Source organism: Centruroides vittatus, unplaced genomic scaffold (genome assembly GCF_030686945.1).
Source record: "Centruroides vittatus isolate TY-2023 unplaced genomic scaffold, ASM3068694v2 contig_1112, whole genome shotgun sequence".
NCBI lineage: Eukaryota > Metazoa > Arthropoda > Arachnida > Scorpiones > Buthidae > Centruroides > Centruroides vittatus.
In genome coordinates, this window is record NW_027120714.1 from 990684 (window position 1) to 1014327 (window position 23644).

Consider the following 23644-nt stretch of genomic DNA (forward strand, 5'->3'; position numbering starts at 1 on the left):
AGACATGATTCAAATGATCTCAAGGTAAAATAGTAATGATTCACTAGGAAAAACTATAAATGTTTTAATAAACAACTTTTTTAAAATAGGTTATTGAAGAATCTCTAGAATGGTTAAATAGATGGGAAACATTCAGATTACAGATTGAAAGCAGTGATCAAAAGGGATTTTTGAGCCACCAGACAGCAGAAAATCTACGCTTGACGCTAACTAGTATCTCAGCACTCATTAAACAATTGCTTCCAAACTCATATTATATCTTGACAGCTCACTTTAATCAGGATCCATTAGAGGTAAAACTGACTTAGTGTAATGATTATATAATCTTGTATTAAACTCTTAACTTATGTTTTCTTTTCAATTAGCGTTTCTTTGAAATGATAAGACAAGGAAGTGGAAGCAATTCTCATCCCACAACAGTACAGTTCTTATACCTGTATAGACTGATAACTGTGTACAGTTTGGTTCGTCCTCCCAAACGAGCATCAGTTCAAACTGATCCCGGATCTTCCCTTGTTACTTTAAAAAATCTTCTTCAGAGTCATAAAAAACCATTTAAGGAAGTTCAAGAACAATTGGAAGAACATTTACAAAATTTGCTTTGTAATCCAAGACTGCCCTGTGGATCCTACTGATAATGAATTATTAGATCACGATTATTGCGCACCAGAAACATTTAAGTTTATTTTACATTATTTAGGAGGTTACATTGTTCGTTATCTGCTGCCATCACTTGGTTGTGATGAATGCAAAAATATATTAACAGCAAAACCTGAAGACATTTACATTCATCAAATCTCGAGGTGGTTTGTTATATCCAAGCTATAAGCTTTGCCAATTGATGTACTGGGCAGAAAGCAAAGTGTGTGAACAATTAACAAACCCAAACATGAATGTTTATTTTTCAATAATGGATAGTATATTAAATCAGTGTTCTGTTACATTGATGATAGGATGCCACAATGCTGGTCACAAGTCCTACTTGACCTCCAGATTTTTGCACTTTTTTGTTACCTGTCGATTGCATTTTTTCACGCGAACGATTAATCAATCATTTATTTCATCAATTGAAAGTAAAAAACATAGAAAAATTTCTCACTTAAAGTAAATTTTAATAGCGCAAATAATAATAATTATTATTATAATTATGTGTAATATAATTTGTTTGTATGTATAATAAATTTTTAACGTATAATAAATTGGCATAATAGCACAATTTAATAATTGTACTATTATGTCAGTTTTGTTCCTTGTCATTTATTTAACTGAATATCAATCTTTATTAAATAAACATTTCTCAGCGATGGAAGGTGTTTAATGTTTTATTAAGTTTATTTATTTATACATAAACCTGGTTTTGGGTTTAAATAAAAGCCTTTTCATTCTTATAATAAAATTCATAGAAAATTATGAAATCGAACTCGAAGGTTATATAACTTTCAATAAATAAAAAAAATATTCGACCTCATTGCGATGCGATCTAGCGCTCTTGTAGTGATTGCAATGCCCCTGGTGGTAACATTTGTCTCTAGTTGATTTCAACTACTAGCGAAGATAGGAAGTCGAAAGACCAGTTAATCTACCGACTCTGGTTACACCGCTGCAACTCGAACGCCCTCTGGCGGCGTCCCGGACTAATAGTATTGTTTATATTTCGTTGTGTTTTACAGCTTGTAGCAATTATGCACGAATCCCACGTGAACATGAATATTTGAAAATAATTTTTAAATAAAATTAATATAAACATAATAGTATAATAGAAACGAAAAAAAATTAAATAAAAAGGATTCCGAGATCAGGGAATCGAACCCACAACGTTGAGACCTACTCCTCAAGTGGGACCAGCGCGCTCCTACGAGCCACCAGCCGGTCGCAAAAATAGTGACAGTTTGAGCCTTTTAAGTGATTGTCCGATTTTCAACTTTTAGTTTTTGCGGTTGCATTTAATACTTGGCACATGTCAGTCGTTAAGGATGCAATGTACTTTTATTGAGTTTTAACAAAATTAATGACCTCCACGTCAAACCTCCTTACATATCATTTATAAAATGTTTTTCTTAATATTACTTCTGTTTCTTAAGCAGTTGCTTGATAGTATACTAAGCGACACACCTTGATGTGTAGCTTGGAAACTGCTATACTACCGCTTTTTAAACTCACATTGTGGCCATTGTAACGTGTGTTGCTGCATCCGATGTTTTGTAGCACAAACTTTTTGTACATCGTTTTTGCTGAGAAGTTATTTTTTATTTTTTGATATTTTGACAAAGAATATCGAAATAGCGGAAAAAATAACTTTTTTACAGTAACGTTCGATAGATAAGAATTCTTATATTTTTAATGGTTGCCGCCATGTTAAAATTGAAGGTTCGCTAGAAAATAGAAGTTATTTTTTTCGCTGGTTTCATATTTTTTGTGAAAATTTCTGTAGCGTAACGCAAGGAACGAAATATTCTTAACCGTAACGTTCGACAGATAAAAATTTGCTATATTTTTAATTGCAGTCGCCATTTAAAAATGAATAGCTCGCGAAGAATTGAAAGTTTTTTTTTTTTTTTATTATTTTGATGTTTCTTGTACAAATGTTTCAGCGTAACATTGCGTCACGTGAGAAACGAAACATTCTTAATTGTAACGTTTGACAGAGTAAAAACTTTTTATAATTTTACTGGCCGCCGCCATCTTGAAATTGATAGTTCGCTAAAAATTAAAAGCTATGTTTTATTATATATCGATTATTTTTGTAAAAATTTGATTAGCAAAACATTGCGTAGCGTAAGAAACAAATATTTTTAATCGTAACGTTCGACGAATCAGAATTTGTTATACAAAAATTCCTGTATAACACAAGTTGATATAACACGGATTCTTATAACACGTCGAAAAAATTGCGATCGTATTCGGATAACACGCTAAAAGAAACTTGTATAACACAATTAAACGGCATCGCCGACTCGAGTCGCGACAAAATTGATCGAATCTGGTCCAATAGCGCACACAGCACAAATTTTTGAGTTTAAACGAACATTAAACCTACTACAAAACACTTATTATTAGTGATGTAACGAATATTCGGTTACTACCCAGCATTCGGCCTATTCGGCCTATTTTTCGCTATTCGGCCGAATACCGAATACCTAAAAACAGGAGTAAGAAATAACAAAAACACAGTAAATTAATCATTTTGGTAACTTTTATTAATGCTGAACATTAAACTATAATTATTACAGTTAATAAGAAATAGCGTCTAACTCTAGTAAATTATTTCGTAATTAAAATAATTATAGCCTTTATCTAGCCCGATATCTTATGGCATTGATGGCATGCAGGTTTTTTTTTTTTTTTAACTCTTTCCGCCCTGTGGGCACTAAGAGGGCCTCTTTTAGAAGGCCCATTATGGGTTCGGCCAGGCCCACAATGGGGCGACCGGGTGGTGAGGGACGGGGCCCGACATATCCGAACTGTATCGGGCATTAGTGTTATTGTTTAGTTAATTATGTTATATTTGTACATATTTTGGAAATAATTATGTTATATTCGTATTCTTGTATATTTTAATATTTTTCACGATATTTTAAAATGATTTACGAAACGTTTTATTGAAACTTTTCGTATTTAGTGAAATAATTATTTATTTCTAGAAGATGAGTAACTACTATATAATTTATTTTATATATAAAGCAAAGAATGAGCATTTCTCATTATATGCAAAAGATAACATCTGAAATCATGTTAATTTTAAAAATATTGACAAAAACAATAGCAACAAAATATCACAAAACTTCACAAATAGAAACCCCCCAATAATATATTTGAACTGTTCCACATCTGGGGAGAAACTAGACCATATGTCCCCACTAAAGTATATATCCTTAGGGTACTATTCAGTCTACAAATACGTAGTAAAAATAAGATTTTACTGCTTAATTAGAGTTAAAAAGATCGATTGCAAATAAAATAACTTATAAGTTAAAACTTACATCTAAATACCAACAACTGCCGAATCATATCGGGCTATTTACGGCTATTACATAAATTATAAACCAATTTGGCACTAGAGGTAGACGTTAGGCTCTATCTCATATTAACTTTAATAATTATAATTTAATTAATTTATTTAAATAATTTAGACCTACTGGAAGAAAATTCGTAGTGACATCGGGCCAATAGAGAGCAGGGTGCGCGATCCTTGCATAATGAGGTTTGCGCGCTAATTTTTATATGTGCATTAATCAAGCCGAATAGTTTGGCCGAATATTCGGCCATTCGGCCACGCTCCTGGCCGAATATTCGATATTCGGCTGAGGCCGAATATACTATTCGTTACATCACTCCTTATTATTCAACGGCCATAAAACTTATATCTTTATTAAGATGGCGGCGCCCATTGGAAAATAACAAATTTTGAAATGTCTAACTTTACAATAAAAAAAAATGCTTCGTATTTTATGTTACGCAATGTTCCGCTAAAGAAATTTTTACAATAAATTTCAAAATAAAGACTATAACAACATTTAATTTTAAGCCAACGATATATTGTAAAATGGCGGCGCTCATTGGAAATATGACAAATTTTAATCTGTGGAACATAACGTTTGACAGTCTAAACTTTGTCATATTTCCAATGAGCTGAATTTCCGATGAAAAACATTTCATTCTTTACGTGACGCAATTTTTCGCTTAAAAAATTTATGCAAGAAATATTAAAATAAAGAAACAATAGTAATATTATATAGTATTTTAATAAGTAGCGTACTTTCTATTTCAAGATGGCGGCGCCGAATAGAGATATAACAACTTCGAATCTGTCGAACGTTACGATGAAAAATATTTCTTTTTATACGTTAGGCAATGTTTCGCTAATTAAATTTGTACAAAAACATCGAAATATTGTAAGAATGTATATTAATTTCTAGCGAACTTTCTATTTCATAATGACAGCGGCCATTAAAAATATAAATACAAATATGTCGCACGTTACGATTTAAATTATTTCTTCTTTTACGTTACGTTATTAAATTTCTACAAAGTTATGAAAATAGCGAAAAAAATAGCTTTTAATTGGTAGCGAACTCTTAATTTCAAGATGGCCGCGGCCAGTGGAAATAGAACAAATTTCAATCTGTCGAACATTACGATTAAAAATATTTTTTCTTTTTTTTACGTTATGCATATTTTAAACGGTTGTGGAATATTCCAAATCAGTTTAAAATATTGAAATTTATCTTTAAATGGATATTTTTATTCTAGTTCTGTGCTCTTACTCAACTTGAAGAACCTTATGATTACTCAATGATAAACTTCTAAACCTGTAGTTCTATTTATATTAGAATATTTGTACAGTATATCGTGTAATCTGCAAAAAAATATTACTCACATTTATATCCGAAGCAATTATTCTCAAGAAATGAAGCAAAAAATCGCAAAAGTTTCTTTCTCATTCGAAAATCGCCCACTTACAACAAAGAAACTGAAACAATAGAAAAATGTATTGTTGCCGATATTGTTGCGTTTCGCGTGACGATCAAGCCGATTTAGTAAAAATACCTGATTCTTTTTAATTCAACAAATATTAAAATAGCGGAAAAAATAATTTTTATAATTTTTAATATAATATAATATAATTTAATTTAATTTAATAAAATTAAAAGTTATTGTTTCTTTATTTTGATATTTCTCGCAGAAATTTTTTAAGCGAAACATTGCGTAACGTAAGAAACGAAATATTTTTCATCTGTAACGTTCGACAGATTAAAATTTGTTATATTTTTAATGGGCGCCGCCATCTTGAAATAGAAAGTTGGCTAAAAATTAAATAACCACACACGTTTCGTTAATTGTTTGTACTTGTTTTATTGCAACGTTTATAAACACAACTTTAGGATACGCTACGTCATGCATCGCAGCAGTCGTTATTATTTAATAGATATATAAATGCCATCAGAATATATGCAAATTGCGAATAAATAAAAATGTGTTGGAAATACAAGCGAGAAACAAATTACGGCGGCACTTCCGGTTTGCTGGAGTTTCGAGTTAGAGTTGTGTGATTGGCGGATAGATCACGTGCCATAAATGAAACTGATTTTGATTGGCTAAGTGTGAAAGTTTTCGTTGCTTATATATATATATACAGTATATAAATCTAATTGGGCGATCTTGCGATGATAATTATGATTTGAATTAAGTTTTGCCACTTACGATTTGGACGCTTTTTTTATAATACATAGCTCACTTATAATTTCAATATTAGTATTACGTTCAACATTCACGGAGTTACCTATCAGTGGCCAAGTGGATAAACATGCTAGTGTTCACTAAATACTGATAGTTGGTCGTGGGTTTGTGCCTGCAGACTACCAAGAGGAGCAGCTAGGGATTTTTGCCTACACCCGGAGAAATTTTGGGACACTTCTGCTGATTCTTAACCATATAAAATTAACGTTATTTTTATTAACAAAATAAATTCTTAAGACTACTATTTGTTTAAAAAAAAAAAAAAGACATTCTAAGAATTTCATTTGTTCAAAAAACAAGGCAAAAGGGATCTGATCTATACTGGGCCCTGTAGATGTCTATGGCATTGCATATCCAACCAATGGCTTGACCACGTGCAATTTACTAGATTTTAATTACCTGAATAATATCTAAATATGGCCAGTTTCCCATAGTTATCTAGGAAGTATCTTCCTTGGCAGATCACCCATTGTTGCATTGAAGAACCCCATAAAACTAGACCACAGGATTTGGTTAAACCTTAGAAAGTATTTTCTATATGGTGCATGCAACTGCATCTATGTACGCCTATGCTAATTCAAAGCTATTGAAAAAATCCAGTAACGAGTTGCTTAACATTTCTGGCAACATTTGGTGGCGCCATCTGTTATCATATTTTAATTACTAGCTAAAAATTTAAAATACAATTGACTTTGACAGATCCCCGCATTTACGTCATTGTGAAGGGATCAGGAAGTTCAAGAGCAGTTCTTGAAATCAAGAAAGATATCCAACTTAATAATTATTTATTGAAGAAAATGGCTATGTAAAAATTATCTATAACACTTTTCTTGCAACATTTACCTTGTAATATTCTTCAATATTTATATTTTGTAGCCCTGTAGTGCTTTTTGTTATGCATCATGGCAGCTAGTTTAACAGTGATAAATGACTCTATAGGAGAGGCAAAACATACAAAATTCACTATAGGTTTTAACCTGAGGATAAGTTTTTTGGATCGGCTACTGTTCTTTGTTAGTTATATTGATCATGGTCTCAATGGCTGCTAGAATAATTAAATTAGAACATTCTATAATCAATTAAATAAAAATAAAAATTTCATAAACTAGTTCTTTACAAAATTTATAATATTCTACAACAATACTGTATATATTTGTATATTTACAAATTAAAACTATTCTAACAGCAAAATACATGCCAATTTTAATTTTTTTGAATAATGAATTGCATTCTTAATCATAGTTATTATTCTGTAAGCAGATATTATAATCTCAGTATTTTATATATTCAGAATGTAGGAATCTTATATACATTTGAAATAAATGCACACAGGAATCCTGCTATGGTCTTTAACACTTGTTCTGTGATTTCTGTGTGTATCTTCATACAGATTTCAATATGATTTCTTAATTTAAATAATAATTAAATTCCAGAAAATTTTGTCTAATGTAAAAACTAATGAATTATTTTGATGATATAATTATATTGTGATGTTAATTATTATATGATATATAAAAGCCAAATTAACTTATGTGATTAATAAAATAATTTACCTCAAACCACTTTCAGCTGACCTTTTAATTGGTGGCCAAATGTCTGAATGGCTAAGGTGGTAACCTACTGTTCTGGAAACATGATTGAATCCAATCAATCAAAAAACCCCAGAAATTTTAAATGTAGTCCATTCCTCACCACCTAGTTGTCCCATTGTAGGCCTGGCTGAATCCATAACACACTTGCTAAAAAGAGGCCTTTTTAGTGTTCACAAGATGGAGTTAAAAGAAAAACTCTTTTTACAAATGCAAGCTGCTTTTAAGGTTTTTTGCAGATATTTAGGCTTATACTTATTTATGCAAATATATCACAACAGTTGTACTCAACTATTAAGATACATGCATTCATAGAAAATTACTGATAAACAATTTATAAGAAAAAGTTGCTTTATTTGATTGCAAACCACATACCAGAAATTAGTTTTACTTGGAAATGTATTTAAAATAATTGTGTTCTTAATAAGTAATTTAATATTAATAAATTGAAAGTAATCATGATTCAATTTGATCTAGTGAAATTCAAAAATCAGAAATTAATAAATCATTTTTTTATGCTAACGAGTGGAATCATTATAACAATGACATTAGCATTAAAATTTCTGTAAAAAAATTATTCTGCTTTAATGTATGCATTGAAATGTATACATTAAAGCAGTCGAAGCTATGTTACCATAAATTTTATCATCTTAATTCAAAGGATACACCAGTCTGACTGGTGCATATAGGCCATGATAACAGTGACACATGCAGGATTTTGAGAATTCAGGTGCTTCTCGAGACAGATTCGAGGCGACCGAGGAACACAGATTAATGTTAATTACCTTAGAATTACTTTAGTTACTTAACCGAAGTTGTGCAATAAGCATATTTATTTATTTCAAAGTAATAAAACTGATTGCTTTGGTATCAATGTGATGCTGCAGCACCATAAGTATACCCTGGATATGCCCCTCAATGATTTTAGGAAGTTATAGGCATATATAAAAAAAACTTTACAAGTTTCTTACATCATGTAACGGAAAGCCAGCATTACATAATACTTCATATTTTACAGGTCTAGGGCCTAGTTTATACTAGATACAGAGTATTGGATAATATTGTATATTGATAAACAGATTTGTATATCAGTGTCATTTAACAGCATGACAGCATTATATATTAAAAATAAGCATCATTTGCTTTGCTGAAGAACACATCTTATATTTTAAAATTATACAGACAAGAACAGTTGGTAATATTTTTGCTTTGCTGTTACAACATAGATGCACAAAATTAAAAAATATATACATATTTTCTTAGGACATACATAGAAAATGAATTAAACAGTTCTAATATACATAGATTGCTTTTATTAAAAACAACATAAATACATTTTGTCCTATGCAAAGTATTTAAAACACAATTGATCTAAAAATTCAATTTTATAATATTACATTCATACAAAGAGGCAGTATATGTCATTATTACATAACATTCAAAAAATAACTATTAATAATACAGATACCATTACTTATTGCATTCTGTTATAAAACAATCTATATCAGCAATAATATATTATATATATTAACAAAGTTCAAAGGAAACAGATACTTTTACTGCATGATACGAGAAATGACAATGAGTACATTTAAAGTCTTTTCATAAGTTACTATGTACTGTTGTTGTTTTTTTTCTTTTTTTTAATGATACATCTGTATTTACATTATTAAAAATAATTGCCGTAACTAATAAAAGTAACTTTTCACTCTTCAACTAAGCTGATCCTTATTGCATTCGGAAACATTTTTGTCGGAGTAGTTTTGTTTATTTGTGTCGGTAGTTGACTTTAACAAACTTTTCTTGGCCTTTCCTTTGGGACTTTTGTATACTTTAATATCTAAAGGAGCTAAAGATTTTTTATTAATTAATTCTTTATGAGCAAATTTGTAGTGTCTTTGTCTGGAAGAGTTATTTGGAAATGTTTTCTCACACTTTTCACAATGAAAATCTCTATTTTTATTGTTTTCATTGTTTGACATTTTACTTGATTCTTCTGATACAATGTCATTATCTGCCTCTTTGTCTGATTTCACATTTGGTTTGCTTAGAAATTCATCAAACTCATTCAAAATTTCTTGGTTGTTATGCTCTTTGTAAACTTCGGTTTTTATAGAATTTTCTTGTAATTTTTTCATTAGACCTAAATCTAATTTTGGTAAATCTTCAGATTCGTCGGATTGCAACTTGTGTGAAAGTCTATGCTGAAGCATTTTCACCAAAGAAAGAAAAATTTTATGACATACTTTACACGAAAATGTTCGGAAACGAGAAGATGGTGTTGGGTTATTTTCTTCCGGTTCGGTTCCTTTCATCAGTTCAATCTGTCGCGACTGATCTCTTAACAGACCAATAACAGAATCTTCAATTTTTCCTTTAACTGAAAATGTCGTCACATTATAAATAGGCAGGGAACATTTTGATTTGATTCCATTTTCTTCATTTTCTTTGACAAGTTGTTTTTTTACAGGACATATTTCTTTCATGTGTCGTCTGAAATTTGCTAAATAAGCAAAAGAACGAAGACAATGGGGACAACATCGCTGCTGTGGAAAAAGACCACGCTGTAAATTATTTTCCTGTTTTACTATTGTTCCGTTTTCTAATAATAGTTCATTGTGCAAATTTTCATTGTTCTGAATTTGTTTGAGTGACAGCAATTCTTCATTTTCTATAATAATATCATGTTTTGTATTCTCAATGCTACATAAATCACTTTCGACACAATCAGATTTTTGATCAACTTCATTTACTGTCTCCATTTTAACGCTGTCATCAAGAATTTTCATATTGTTTGTTTCGGATAAATCATTTAAATTCTCACCATTCTTAAAATTCAGATTTTCCAATGTATAATCCGAATGCTCGACAAGATCTTCAATTCTTCTTACAGATATTTGTTCTGAAGTCTCTAGTTTAGTTTTGGTATTTGATAAATGACATCTAACTTTACATTTTATCTTTTTAGCACAAGTATTTCTTAAATGTTTCTTAAGACTAGTCTTGTATGTAAAAGTTCTTTTACAATAAGGACACGAATGCTGACCAGCAGTTTTTGTGTTTTTCATATGAAGTTTTCTGTGCGAACTTCTATCTAATGATAACTTTTGCCTGCAGCTCCGTTTATGTCTCTCAAATGTTGACAAATGATTAAAAACCTTTGAGCAATCTTTGCATGTGTATGTTTCACGAGCTGCCTGGTTTTCTTTCATTTCTTGTTCTATAAAGCAATCAATTTTTTCTATATCATCATCTTTAATGACCTTTCCCTTAGGACTTCTTTCAGTACATTTTCTCTTTGGAGGTGAATATGTTTGGCATTTAACTTCTCTCAGTCTCTTTTTCCTAACTCCTTTCCTTTTACCATAGTTTTCACTTTTATATTGTTTGCAGTTATCATGCCCTCCACATTCCAATATATGCAAATGAAGATCAGAGACAGATGTAAACACCATTTTGCACTTAGTACAAGTTAACCCATTATTTTCTTGAGCATTTATTGAAGGAACAATATAACGTTTCAGAAGACCAACAGGATTACAGAATTGTTTACAAAATTCTGGAGGAACATTTTTTTCTCCTTCAATTTCAATGTGAGTACAGAATACATTCGGATGATTATTTAATTTGTGCTCCTCGATGGCTACAACCGAATGAAACCTTTCTACACAAGCACAACATATATATGTTAGTGGAATATTTTGGCCAATTAACGGGATATTGCTAATTTTCTCTTCGTCTGTTGAAAAGCCACTTATACTTTCCACGTCTGAATACTTTTTATCATCTAAGATAACAGAATCATTTGGAGAATTGATGCCAATTGTCACATTGTCATGATAAGAATTGAAGTTATTATAATTTGCATTATCACAGTCACTTTCAACATTAATTCTATCGGGCTCAGGTTCCGACATTTCTAATTGATGATAATCAAAACTAGGTGGAAAATTATAAGCATCCCATGATATATTAACCTCATTGTTTACAAGAGAAGACTCATCTAAGTTATTTGCATCATTATATTGCTTTATCTGCAGAACATTCCCGTCGATATAATTGACCAAATTATCAGATATTTTTTGAGCAATATTCATATAAAATTCAGACTCTGACCTTTCTGGAACATTATTAAATGCTATTTTATCTTCGTTATCTATTTTATTAATTTTAGATTTTTGCGGTCTTCCTCGTTTTTTGGCAGAATTCTGATGAGCAAGCCGTCTGTGACGACACATATTTACGAACGACATAAATTTTTTCTTACAGACCGTGCAAGTGTAATCAAATTTATTACAGATATCATTCATTTCTACTGCATCGTCGTCACATAGAAAATTTTTATCTATTTCATTTAGAGGAGATTGGCTGTTTTGTGAATTATTATTTAATGATGAAAAGTCCATGTGCTGTTCCATGTGCTCTGATAACGACTGTTCATTATCGAAATATTTTGAGCAAATTTTACAAGGATAATAGAAATCTCTATGATAATTTTGTATATGTTCAGTTAAGTCATTGTTACAAGTAAAAATTAAGGTACAGTATATACACCTGTAAGATTTTTTCCCTTCGTGAATTCTTTCGTGCTTTTTCTGACTTGCTAACGTAAGAAATTGTTTACTACAATATTTACAAATAAAAGACTTTTCACTGTTATGAGCTGCCACATGACGTAGAAGGTTTTTCTTTAAAGTAAACTTAATGTCGCACTTGTCGCATTTAAATTCTTTCTGTTTCACAACAACAGAATGATTTTCAATGTGATTTTTTAAGTCTATCTTATTATGGAAGTACTCACAACATAAATAGCAACTATATAAACTTGGAAAGGTTACTTGACTATTTTCAACAAATGCATCACCAGGTTCTTGAATAACATTTCCTTCTGCCGAACTATCTTGTTGACTGTTATTTAATCGTTTATTATTATCACTGATGAGGGATACATTTATATTACAGTTGGATATATCTGCTTTTGATAAATATTTATAATTAATGTGGTTGCGCAAAAAGTGACGTTTCAAACTAAAAGCGTATCTGTAAGTTCCCGAACAGATATCACATTTAAATAATTTTTGACCTTTTACAATATGATACTGCCTTAACTGAAACTGATATTCAAAAGTACTTTTTTTCATTTTTGAATGTTTTTTCTTCGATTCATTTGAAAGTTGGCGAGTCGTAGAATCTTTGCTTATTGAACTATCGTCGTCTAACACGAGTCCTGAAGGTGGTGATTTATCTAGCTGTTTTTCTTTATCATCAAAAGGAATCATTTTATCATACTCCATAACTTCCATTGGTGACAAAACTGGAGGATCTGGATAATCATCCTCTTTCACATTATCCTTTGATTCGTCCATTGAACTAAAATGAAAAATTAAATATTAAATTTTAATATTTTTCATTAGAAACTAAGAATATTAAATGATATTCTTAGATATTATTGGTTTCTAATCAATATAAGATTATTTTTGTTTGAATATTTATTGGATTGGATATATAGTGTTCTCTTGTAAAATAAAGAAAGTGCTCCTTCACAGTGGCTGATCAAACATATAACAGTTACATTATAGTAAAAAATGTATGCTAATTAGTGCATACATTTATTACTATAATGTAACAAGTTTTAATATTTTAAATTTTTTTTGTAATTTTGCTTTCTTTGGCATCACTCATTTGTCAAAGCCCCCCTTCCTTCCTCACATCCATGCTCATCAGTCTAAGCTGACTCTGTATATAAGGTGTCCCGATATTGCCCTTTAAGGATAAACCTGATTTGTACTCAGGGCCACATCTAGGTAATTTTTGAGTCTGAATACAATGTTAGATTTATTTAAAAATCATAAAAATTTCTCCAAGTTTGCAAATGTATTAAGAATTATCTGTTCTATCAACCATTAGCTAATTGAAATGTCTATAAAATTAAATTAATTAAAATATCTACAAATGTGAGGCAGATAATATTACGGGCTTATCACATGAACCCTCATCTATTAAAGGATGAAATAGATAGATGATTGGTGTGATAAGCCCTTACTATTATCTGCCTTATGTTTGTAGATATTTTAATTAATTATACCAAGGGATAAAAACAACTTTTGTAATAATGTCTATAAAATGTTTATATTCAAAAATAATGATGATGATGATAATAATAATTTGCTAATATTCTTCAAATAAACCTACAAAGGTTTATTTGAAGAATATTAGCAAATTATTAGCCCTGGTAAGAAGTTATTTATGTGAGTAGAGAGACTCTAATTTCATTTTCTTTCTCCCTAACTCTTTGGAGTCAACAGATGGGTTGAATGTTCATTGAAGAAAAATCCATCATCATCAACCTTGAGAATCTTCTGAAAAGCGTAGATGAGAATCTTTGGAAGTCTTCCCACCAAGAATTTTGTAAAGTGTGTATCTGTTTTGTAATTTTACTATTAATGTGAAATCTTTAACTGTGCATGCCTGCAGATTCCTGCACATTTGTCTTCAAACGTATGATGGAATACAGTGGTACCTCGTATAACGTATGCCTCGAATAATGGATGCTGCGAACAACGGACTTTCTGTTTGGCTGTTACGTGACTCGAACAACGGACTTTCCGGCATAATTGGTGACTGCTCCATGGGTGCGTTCTTTAATAGCAGTTGCTTTGCATCTCTGCTACTATGGGAGTGTGCTGCTGTTTGTAGGCAATGAACAACGGTGAAAGAAAGAAAGATGGCAGTGCCCGCACTATCAGTAGTATCGTGATGGAGGAATCTATAATTCTAAACTATGAGCTTTAAAAGGCAAAAGAAGGGTCCCAATTTAACTATAAAATGGATTATTTGTTGAAAGAGCATTCAAAATAGCCTCAAAAAAAAAAATTCATAAAGACACTTACATCACCGTGTGCGCTAACTCGTGCTTTCACAATTTCTAAATTTGCATTCATAAAACCATGTAATGGACCTGGAAATGAAACTATCTTAGCCATGGAGGACGCCATGTTGCTTTCCACTGTAAACTACTGCTACAAGCGGCCGTTTTTGCCATTCAACGGCGTGCACTCCCACCGGAATTTAGGAACGCGTTCCGCAGGAATTTTTTAACGGATGTCGCTCACACAGAGTTACGCGGAGGAATAAAAGAACGCACCCCATGTTCATTTTTTTATGATACAGTATGGTTATTTTATGCTGCAGAACGAATTAGATGTTTTAACATGTATTTCTATGGGAAAATGTGTTTCGTATAACGAATGTTTCACTTAATGGACGTGCACCTGGAACGGATTAAGTACATTATACGAGGTACCACTGTATATTAAATTTACATTAGTTATGTAAACTGTCTCATTCATATTTAGTTATGAACTTAGCCCAATCATATCCTGATAATTTGGCAGATCACCTAGCTGTAAACTGTCTTTTCTCACCATGAAAACATCATTAGGATCGTATTCAAAAGGATCAAAGTGCACTGCTTGGGCTGATAGGAAAATTGTCATACCTTAATATTTTTACTGAAAAATCTACATTAGTAATAAAGTTTGAATAATATTAAAAAAACCAAAAATAATTCAGCCTACAAAATGAAATAAAAGTATGATGTAGACAGACAAAATTAAGTTAACTAAATATAATTAGATGATGATGTAGTGAATAAAAAGTTCCTTTATAAAAAGCAAATGTTTAAAAGTGTCTAATTATTTCTCATGAAATTCCAAAAAACCGGTGCAGTGAGTATTTATACAGGGTGGGCCAGCGAAAACGAAACGGCAGAGTGTTCGTGTTCGTCCAAGCAAAGCGCTCGGACAAGTCGATTTTACTCTTGAGGGGACATCTTTTGCAATAAAGTTTTTGCGATTCTGAATATTAACTAAACAAACATTCTTTTTCGAAATAAATGTTTGTTTAGTTAATACAAAATAAATGAGTTTTTAAAATTTTTTGTTGTCTGTTGCATTCAGAATTGCAAAAACTTTATTGCAAAAGATGTCCCCTCGAGAGTAAAATCGACCTGTCCAAGCGCTTTGCTTGGACGAACACGAACACTCTGCCGTTTCGTTTTCGCTGGCCCACCCTGTATGTATATACATACAGTATATATACACACACACACACACAAACCTACTGCTTTGAAGCCAAGGGGAACAAGCAATGTGCAGGTTCCATGACTTATTACTTCTAGTCTCAACATCAACTTTAGGTAGTCATTGGAAAGGGAGTACAATGGATTCAGAGCTAGCAGGGATTAAAAAAAATATCCTTATCTGCAAAAACTCAAATACTTGCTACATTACATGGCAGATCAATGTCACACTGGCTAAGACACCTTGCCTTGAATACAAACAAAGCCCACAAAATTAAACAGGCATTCATAAAATGAATAATTATAGTTCCTATTCAAAAATACAAATGTAATGAAGACACTCAAGCTAATATTTAAATTTACAACTAAATTCATTATATATATGATACGTTATAACCGTCAACAGTTATTGCGGTGCCGGCTCGAGACCATATTATAGCCGTTTCTAGCCCAATAATATTTGGCATTGGTTGGCGTGTAGCTTTATAATATATCGGGTTTAGTGATGTTTGTTAATAATTCATTATAGTTTACTAATACAGTAGAGTCCCGCTAGTCCAAACCAAGTCTAAACAAACTAACAAGCCCTGTTTGGATTAGCAGATTTTCGAATTAGCTGAATAATTGAAATAATGCAGAAGCAAGCAGTAAAACAGGTCCAGTTTATATAGATCCAACACCATCAATGACTTTTGTTTCTGTTTTTGGGTAAGTACAGTATAGATCTGCTGTTTTAATAGGCCATGTTAAACACTGATTTATTAATTTTCTACAGTATTAATACAGTACTACAATAAAAAATAATTTTTTTTTGTTGTGGAATTCAACTGGAAAATACAAAAAACATATGTTTTACGAGCTAAAAAATTTCCTCTCCACCGACTGAAACATGTTTGGATTAGTGGTGTTCGGACTAGCGACTCTCTACTGTAATACATTCAATAATGCGATAGTCAAACACAATCATAAAATTATCAACCTTAACAAAAAAATTATTGGGAAACTCGAACATCTAAAATATATAGCTCTGTATAATAAAAACCAAACAAATTATTGAAATATGTAATTAAAATACAAGGCTTTCCAAAAAGAAAATTACAATACTGTAATTTAAAATGATAGCAATGTTAATTATTATCTGAGAGCATTGTAATGTATACTAAAGCATTGGAAACTGTCCAGGCTTTACATTTGCCCATTATGACTTCTCAATTCATCACATGGCACACATACAATAATACTTAAATTCTTCCTACACTTGCTATAGCATTTCCATTGTCACTCCTTCCAAAGCATCCATGTGTGCTACAGCTCCTGCAGATTACTCATGTCGCATAATGACAAGTGATTCTGACTTTGAGAATTACGAAAAACAAAATGCCTTCTCTACTGTGGAACTGCCATTTTTGTTTTATGATACTTCCTACAGGTCTCAGATGATCTGAGCCAGTGGCGTAGTGTGGGTGTCAGCCGCCCGGGGCGGAGGAAAATTTTGCCACCCCCTTATTCAGGTATTATTATTATTTATTGTGAAATTTTGCTGCTCCCTTAAAGTGCTGCCCGGGGCAGGGCACCCCTGCCACCCCCACTATGCTATGCCACTGCCTGAGACATTTGAATGCAAATGGGAGATGAAACTAAAATGAATTACTCTATCAAATGGTGTGCATTGCAATCTTTTTTGAATAACTAACACAATTATAGTAATTTAAAATTGTAGCATTTATTTTGGAAAATCCTGTATAAAATCATCTGGAACACAAAGTTCTTTTGGGAAAACATTTAAATTTTAAAGTCACAAACATCAAAAATATCAGATTTCTCAAAAAAGATTAAATAAGAATTGTTCATTCGTCACTTTGGTTAAAGAATTTATAGATAATAAATATAAAATAGAAATACGACTTCACAAAGTTGGGACCTTGTCTTGTCTTTTACTTCCGCCGTTCACACCATCAGCAGTCCTTTAAAGTTCACAGTCTCTCGGAGACGACCTTTCTTTTGAGGCTACTGCCTCCGTAAAAGAATGTAAAACAGGTAAAAAGCGTCCTCTGGTGCTATCGCCACAGTTAAATTATCACATTTTAAATAAAAAATTAAATACAGGAACATGGCCGGCGTTATTCACATTTAATAAATATAAAATAGAAATACGACTTCACAAAGTTGAGACCTTGTCTTGTCTTTTACTTCCGCCGTTCACACCATCAGCAGTCCTTTAAAGTTCACAGTCTCTCGGAGACGACCTTTCTTTTGAGGCTACTGCCTCCGTAAAAGAATGTAAAACAGGTAAAAAGCGTCCTCTGGTGCTATCGCCACAGTTAAATTATCACATTTTAAATAAAAAATTAAATACAGGAACATGGCCGGCGTTATTCACATTTAATAAATATAAAATAGAAATACGACTTCACAAAGTTGGGACCTTGTCTTGTCTTTTACTTCCGCCGTTCACACCATCAGCAGTCCTTTAAAGTTCACAGTCTCTCGGAGACGACCTTTCTTTTGAGGCTACTGCCTCCGTAAAAGAATGTAAAACAGGTAAAAAGCGTCCTCTGGTGCTATCGCCACAGTTAAATTATCACATTTTAAATAAAAAATTAAATACAGGAACATGGCCGGCGTTATTCACATTTAATAAATATAAAATAGAAATACGACTTCACAAAGTTGGGACCTTGTCTTGTCTTTTACTTCCGCCGTTCACACCATCAGCAGTCCTTTAAAGTTCACAGTCTCTCGGAGACGACCTTTCTTTTGAGGCTACTGCCTCCATAAAAGAATGTAAAACAGGTAAAAAGCGTCCTCTGGTGTCTATTTTATATTTATTAAATGTGAATAACGCCGGCCATGTTCCTGTATTTAATTTTTTATTTAAAATGTGATAATTTAACTGTGGCGATAGCACCAGAGGACGCTTTTTACCTGTTTTACATTCTTTTACGGAGGCAGTAGCCTCAAAAGAAAGGTCGTCTCCGAGAGACTGTGAACTTTAAAGGACTGCTGATGGTGTGAACGGCGGAAGTAAAAGACAAGACAAGGTCCCAACTTTGTGAAGTCGTATTTCTATTTTATATTTATTAAATGTGAATAACGCCGGCCATGTTCCTGTATTTAATTTTTTATTTAAAATGTGATAATTTAACTGTGGCGATAGCACCAGAGGACGCTTTTTACCTGTTTTACATTCTTTTACGGAGGCAGTAGCCTCAAAAGAAAGGTCGTCTCCGAGAGACTGTGAACTTTAAAGGACTGCTGATGGTGTGAACGGCGGAAGTAAAAGACAAGACAAGGTCCCAACTTTGTGAAGTCGTATTTCTATTTTATATTTATTAAATGTGAATAACGCCGGCCATGTTCCTGTATTTAATTTTTTATTTATAATTTATAGATAATTTTATGCTAAATTAATATACATTTCAATATTCGCATTAAATAAATTATATATAATCAGTTAAACAGATTAAATGTTCCTCACCTTTATTATTCAAACCGAAAATTAGTCCAATAGTTTGTTATCAATTAATTTGACACAGTAAAAGCTCATCATCTCACTAATTTGATGAATAAGATAATTCAATTTCTGAGATTAATTCATTCACCAAATTAATACAATGCTGTACAGCTTCATAAATTTGAATGAAAATCTTTTAGATACTTTTCTGAAAATAATAATTTTTCTTTTATTTTTTAATTAAGTTGTTTTAATAAAACCATTGATCAAATTTTTAATTTCGATAAAATATATGCGCTATATTTGATAAAAACAATCAGACGTAATGAGTTATATAAGCTAAAACTCTGAAATTTTATTATAGAAATTTTGTTTCTTGACAAAAGATGATGTTAAAATTATTTTCTTCCAATATTAAATTATTTCACTTCATAAATTTATTAACAATTCTAATTTTAAATTATTGAAGAATCATATGATCACCATAATTATGTTCTCTCATCAAATAATAATTTCCATTGGACTTAACAAATAAATATCTAATCAAACATCTTTACTACACCCGATACACGTAAAGCTATACACCAACCAAAGCCGAATATATGTATTATAGCCATTTCTCGTCCGATTATATTCGGCTTTGGTCGGTGTATAAATAAATATCTATTTTAAATCAAGAGTTTCCATAAAGTTGTAATCTAGTTAACAAAGAAATATAAAGAAAAAATCTCCTCTAAGTATGCGTGAAGATGCATGTTGATGTGTTATTATTATACACTTTTACCATATGCTATGATATACTATACCCACATTTCAGTTCTAGCCTAGTTTATATACTAGTCTAAGTAAGGTGACCAGATGTCTAGCTTTTGGTGAGACAGTCCCAATTTTTAATAATTTGTCCCACATCCTGCGGCATTTTAAAAAGTCCCGAGTTTTGGAAAGATTAAATTTTTGTCAATTATGTGTCATAAACTTATGTCTTATGTTTTTAAGATTCATAAGGATCATTTTGTATCACACATATCAGTACCAAGGTGCGCGTGGTACTGATTGGAAATAAAGAATGTTGTGCCAACAAAACCTTTTGCATTCGTGGCAAAGACCAACAAAAAATGGTTTGGGATGCGCAGCAGCAACAGAGCAGCACGTGTTCTCGGGCTGTCCAAATGAGCGAACATTTTGTTTGTTGCATGTCACATGGCACAGAGCTCTCGTCTGTCGCTAGCAACTACAGTAAGTACATCGGTTTGCATCGTTCTATTGCTAGCGGTGGGGCTGAGGTTCATTTTGGTTATGGCAGTATTATATAATAAAAAAATTACAATAACAAAGTGACATTTTCATTGAACCCAATAAAAGTGTCACTTTGTTATATTATATTAAAACAAGAACTTAATTGCAAAGATGTGCAAAAATCATTTGATCATATTAGTCAATGTTTTCCAGATAGTAATATTTCCAAAAATGATCTTTTTAATGAGGTATCGTTATTAAAAAAATATATTGATAAGGAAATAGTACTTCTATGTTTTCAAAGGAGTGGAAACACCCTTCTATGATTTTCAAAAAGAATTTTGAACATGGCATTTGTTCCTTATTTCAGATAATGTTGTCTCTCACTGTTATAATACGTGGCTGACAGGCTGCCAAATCCAATCTTTTAAGAAATACAGTCAGTATTTATCACCCTGTATGCTTGAATACATCTGCTTATTATTCAGCTGTAACAGGTTTGTGCATCACTCTAACATAGTATTACACTTTTTCAATAAAGTTTATATTCCATTAAAAAAAACTGGCTCATTTTTCTATAAACCTTTTCAGATTATTTGGTGAGTAATACATTTACTTCTCATGACAGAATTAATTATTGATATTACAGAATTATTTTCTGCATGTTCCATAATTATTGCACTCAAATTTTTTAAGTTTTGGCCTTTAGATTTAACACAGATAATTGTTTTTTTAAATATCTAAATTATATTTACTTCAACGTGTATCCCATAATTGTAAAAGGCAATCATTTTAATTGGAAAAATATTAATATATTGGATTTGATCAATAAAATGCATTTACTTTTTTTATTTTTTAGACTTTATGAAAAATGATGAAAAAAGTGATATTCATAAAATAAGTTCCTGTATTAAAAAAAATTATTTATCAATATACAATGATTTTTGTGTTCCAAAAGTATTAAGACATTGATTATAATTTCAGTCCAATAAATAAATTACTTGTTGAGATCATTAGTCTATGCAAATAACTATGTAACATTTGGTTAATGTTACCTATGGTTCCAAGATGGTGGCTCGTCTCTGATGCCAGCAAATAGAAGAAGGGAAACAGTGGGGATGCATGTTCTAACCTAACCTAATCTATTCTAATAAATTACCATAATTATTACCAACAAAATTATTAGAATAGGTTAGGTTAGGTTAGAACGTGCGTCCCCACTGTTTCCTTGCTGGAATCAGACGAGCTGCCATCTTCGAACCATAGGTAACATTAACCGAACATTTCATTGTGTATACAGGTATCCCTTGTATAATATGGTAGTTACATTCCAAAAAAAGTGCCATGTTATGTGAATCTGCACTATATGAAACCAAGGACTAGTACAAAACACAGTTAGATTCAAGAAATTAACAAAAGTATATTATTCTTTTTTGTCACTAAGAGAAATATGTTTATTAAAGCAATCAATATTTCCAATTTATTTTCAATCACTAATTAACTAACAATCATAATCATGTATTGTACTATAATATGTTACTTTCAATTAAATGAGGGCATTTTCTTTCTATAAAGTATCATCATCATCTGAGCTTTTTTCTTCGTCTTGATCCGAAAACGAGCAATGTCTTCATTCTTTTTTAATTTTTACAATTAAAATTTTTTATGTATGACAAAATAAAAAGTAAAAATATGTTATTAATCAAAAATTTGCTGTAGCAATTTGCATTTGTCCAATCGAGGACTAAGCAATTATTTTCCAGAATCTGTGTTTGAATACTGAATAGTTCAAGTTAGGAACAGTTCGAATCCCAAGCTATTGCCGTATTTCGTTCGTCATTTTTACGAATGATTCCTTACCTACGGTTGAAAAAAGTTTAATAATGCTTACTTAAAAATGTCTAAATAAACTTTACTAAATACGTATGTATAAAAACAATATAGTGACAGCCTTAAGGACTAAAGTCTGAAAGAAATGACAATGACACCTGATTGATAGAAAAGCTGGGACAAGGAAGAAACAAATTCACTGTCAGTTTCATTAAAGACGAAAAGCACAGAAACAATTGAAAATTTCAATATTCTAAAATCCATGGGCAAATTTGAGACTGCATGCATACTTCTTAAATAAAAAAAATATCAAATAAAGAAGTTTGCACTTAAAACTTATGAAATTTTGTACTGAGGATTTCTCAGTTTCTCAAACCTGTTAGAGCAAAACCTGAAACAGATGTATAAGGGATATCTCCAATTTTCAAACAAGTGTTGTAGAAGTGTTGTGTTGTACAAAGGATACTTATATTTCTATTGTACAAAAATCAATCAACATACCCAGAGGATTTTCACTATAAAGTTTTGAAAAGAAAAACAACACAAACCATTCTGAGAACTGCAGGAAAGTCAATTTGAGAGATTGCCAAACATTTGGGGAGACCTGCAATTGCCTTGAGAGTTTTGTATTAAAGATTCAGAAGAGCCTCCAATTTTTTCATTAAATGGAAGGAGATGATTTTCAAGCAAGGTTTGATAAACAATAACATTCACTTAACATTAAAGGCAGCATTAGTTTTACCAGAAAATCCAAACCCTGCCCAAACCATAACACTACTACCTCCTTGCTTTAAATATGGCAACAAAGATATTGACAGTAAGGCCATCAAAGTTAATAGCAAGAGAGAAACATCCAATTACCGTATTTACTCGGATATAAGACGATCTCACATAGAGGATGAGGTGTGACTTCAAAGATCAAAATAAAGAAAATTAAATATATTAATAGAATTCTAATTTTATTTTGTTTAATCACAAATAAAATATTATCAAATGCATGTATTGTCCCGCAAAAATTACTAGCATTTAAAACTTTAAGGAAAAATCTTGTAAAATCAACAATATAATTTGTTCATGTAAAGCTTTGCAATTGGAAACTTTTTCCAATTCTTAACAGTCTAATCCACTTTCTGTCAATTACACTTATGAATTCTGGTTTCCGAATAATCATCTGTTTTCATGTGGGAATATATTAAAACTTATACTGGGCTCCCGTGT

The 23644-nt window shown here is 31.4% G+C and overlaps 1 protein-coding gene across 2 annotated transcripts in view; it reads right to left on the reverse strand.

Annotated features, from left to right (window-relative positions):
* Positions 1-9172: 9172 nt before the first annotated feature.
* The window catches only part of LOC136976813 (zinc finger protein 62 homolog), a 56756-nt gene continuing 42284 nt past the window's right edge, over positions 9173-23644 (reverse strand). For both annotated transcript variants that reach the window (XM_067272208.1, XM_067272201.1), the window contains 2 exons: positions 19385-19568; positions 9173-13196 (listed from right to left, as the gene is read on the reverse strand). In XM_067272208.1, coding sequence (XP_067128309.1) covers positions 9539-13192 — 3654 coding nt within the window. In that variant the 5' untranslated portion in view covers positions 13193-13196; positions 19385-19568 and the 3' untranslated portion in view covers positions 9173-9538. The remainder of the gene's footprint in view (positions 13197-19384; positions 19569-23644) is intronic.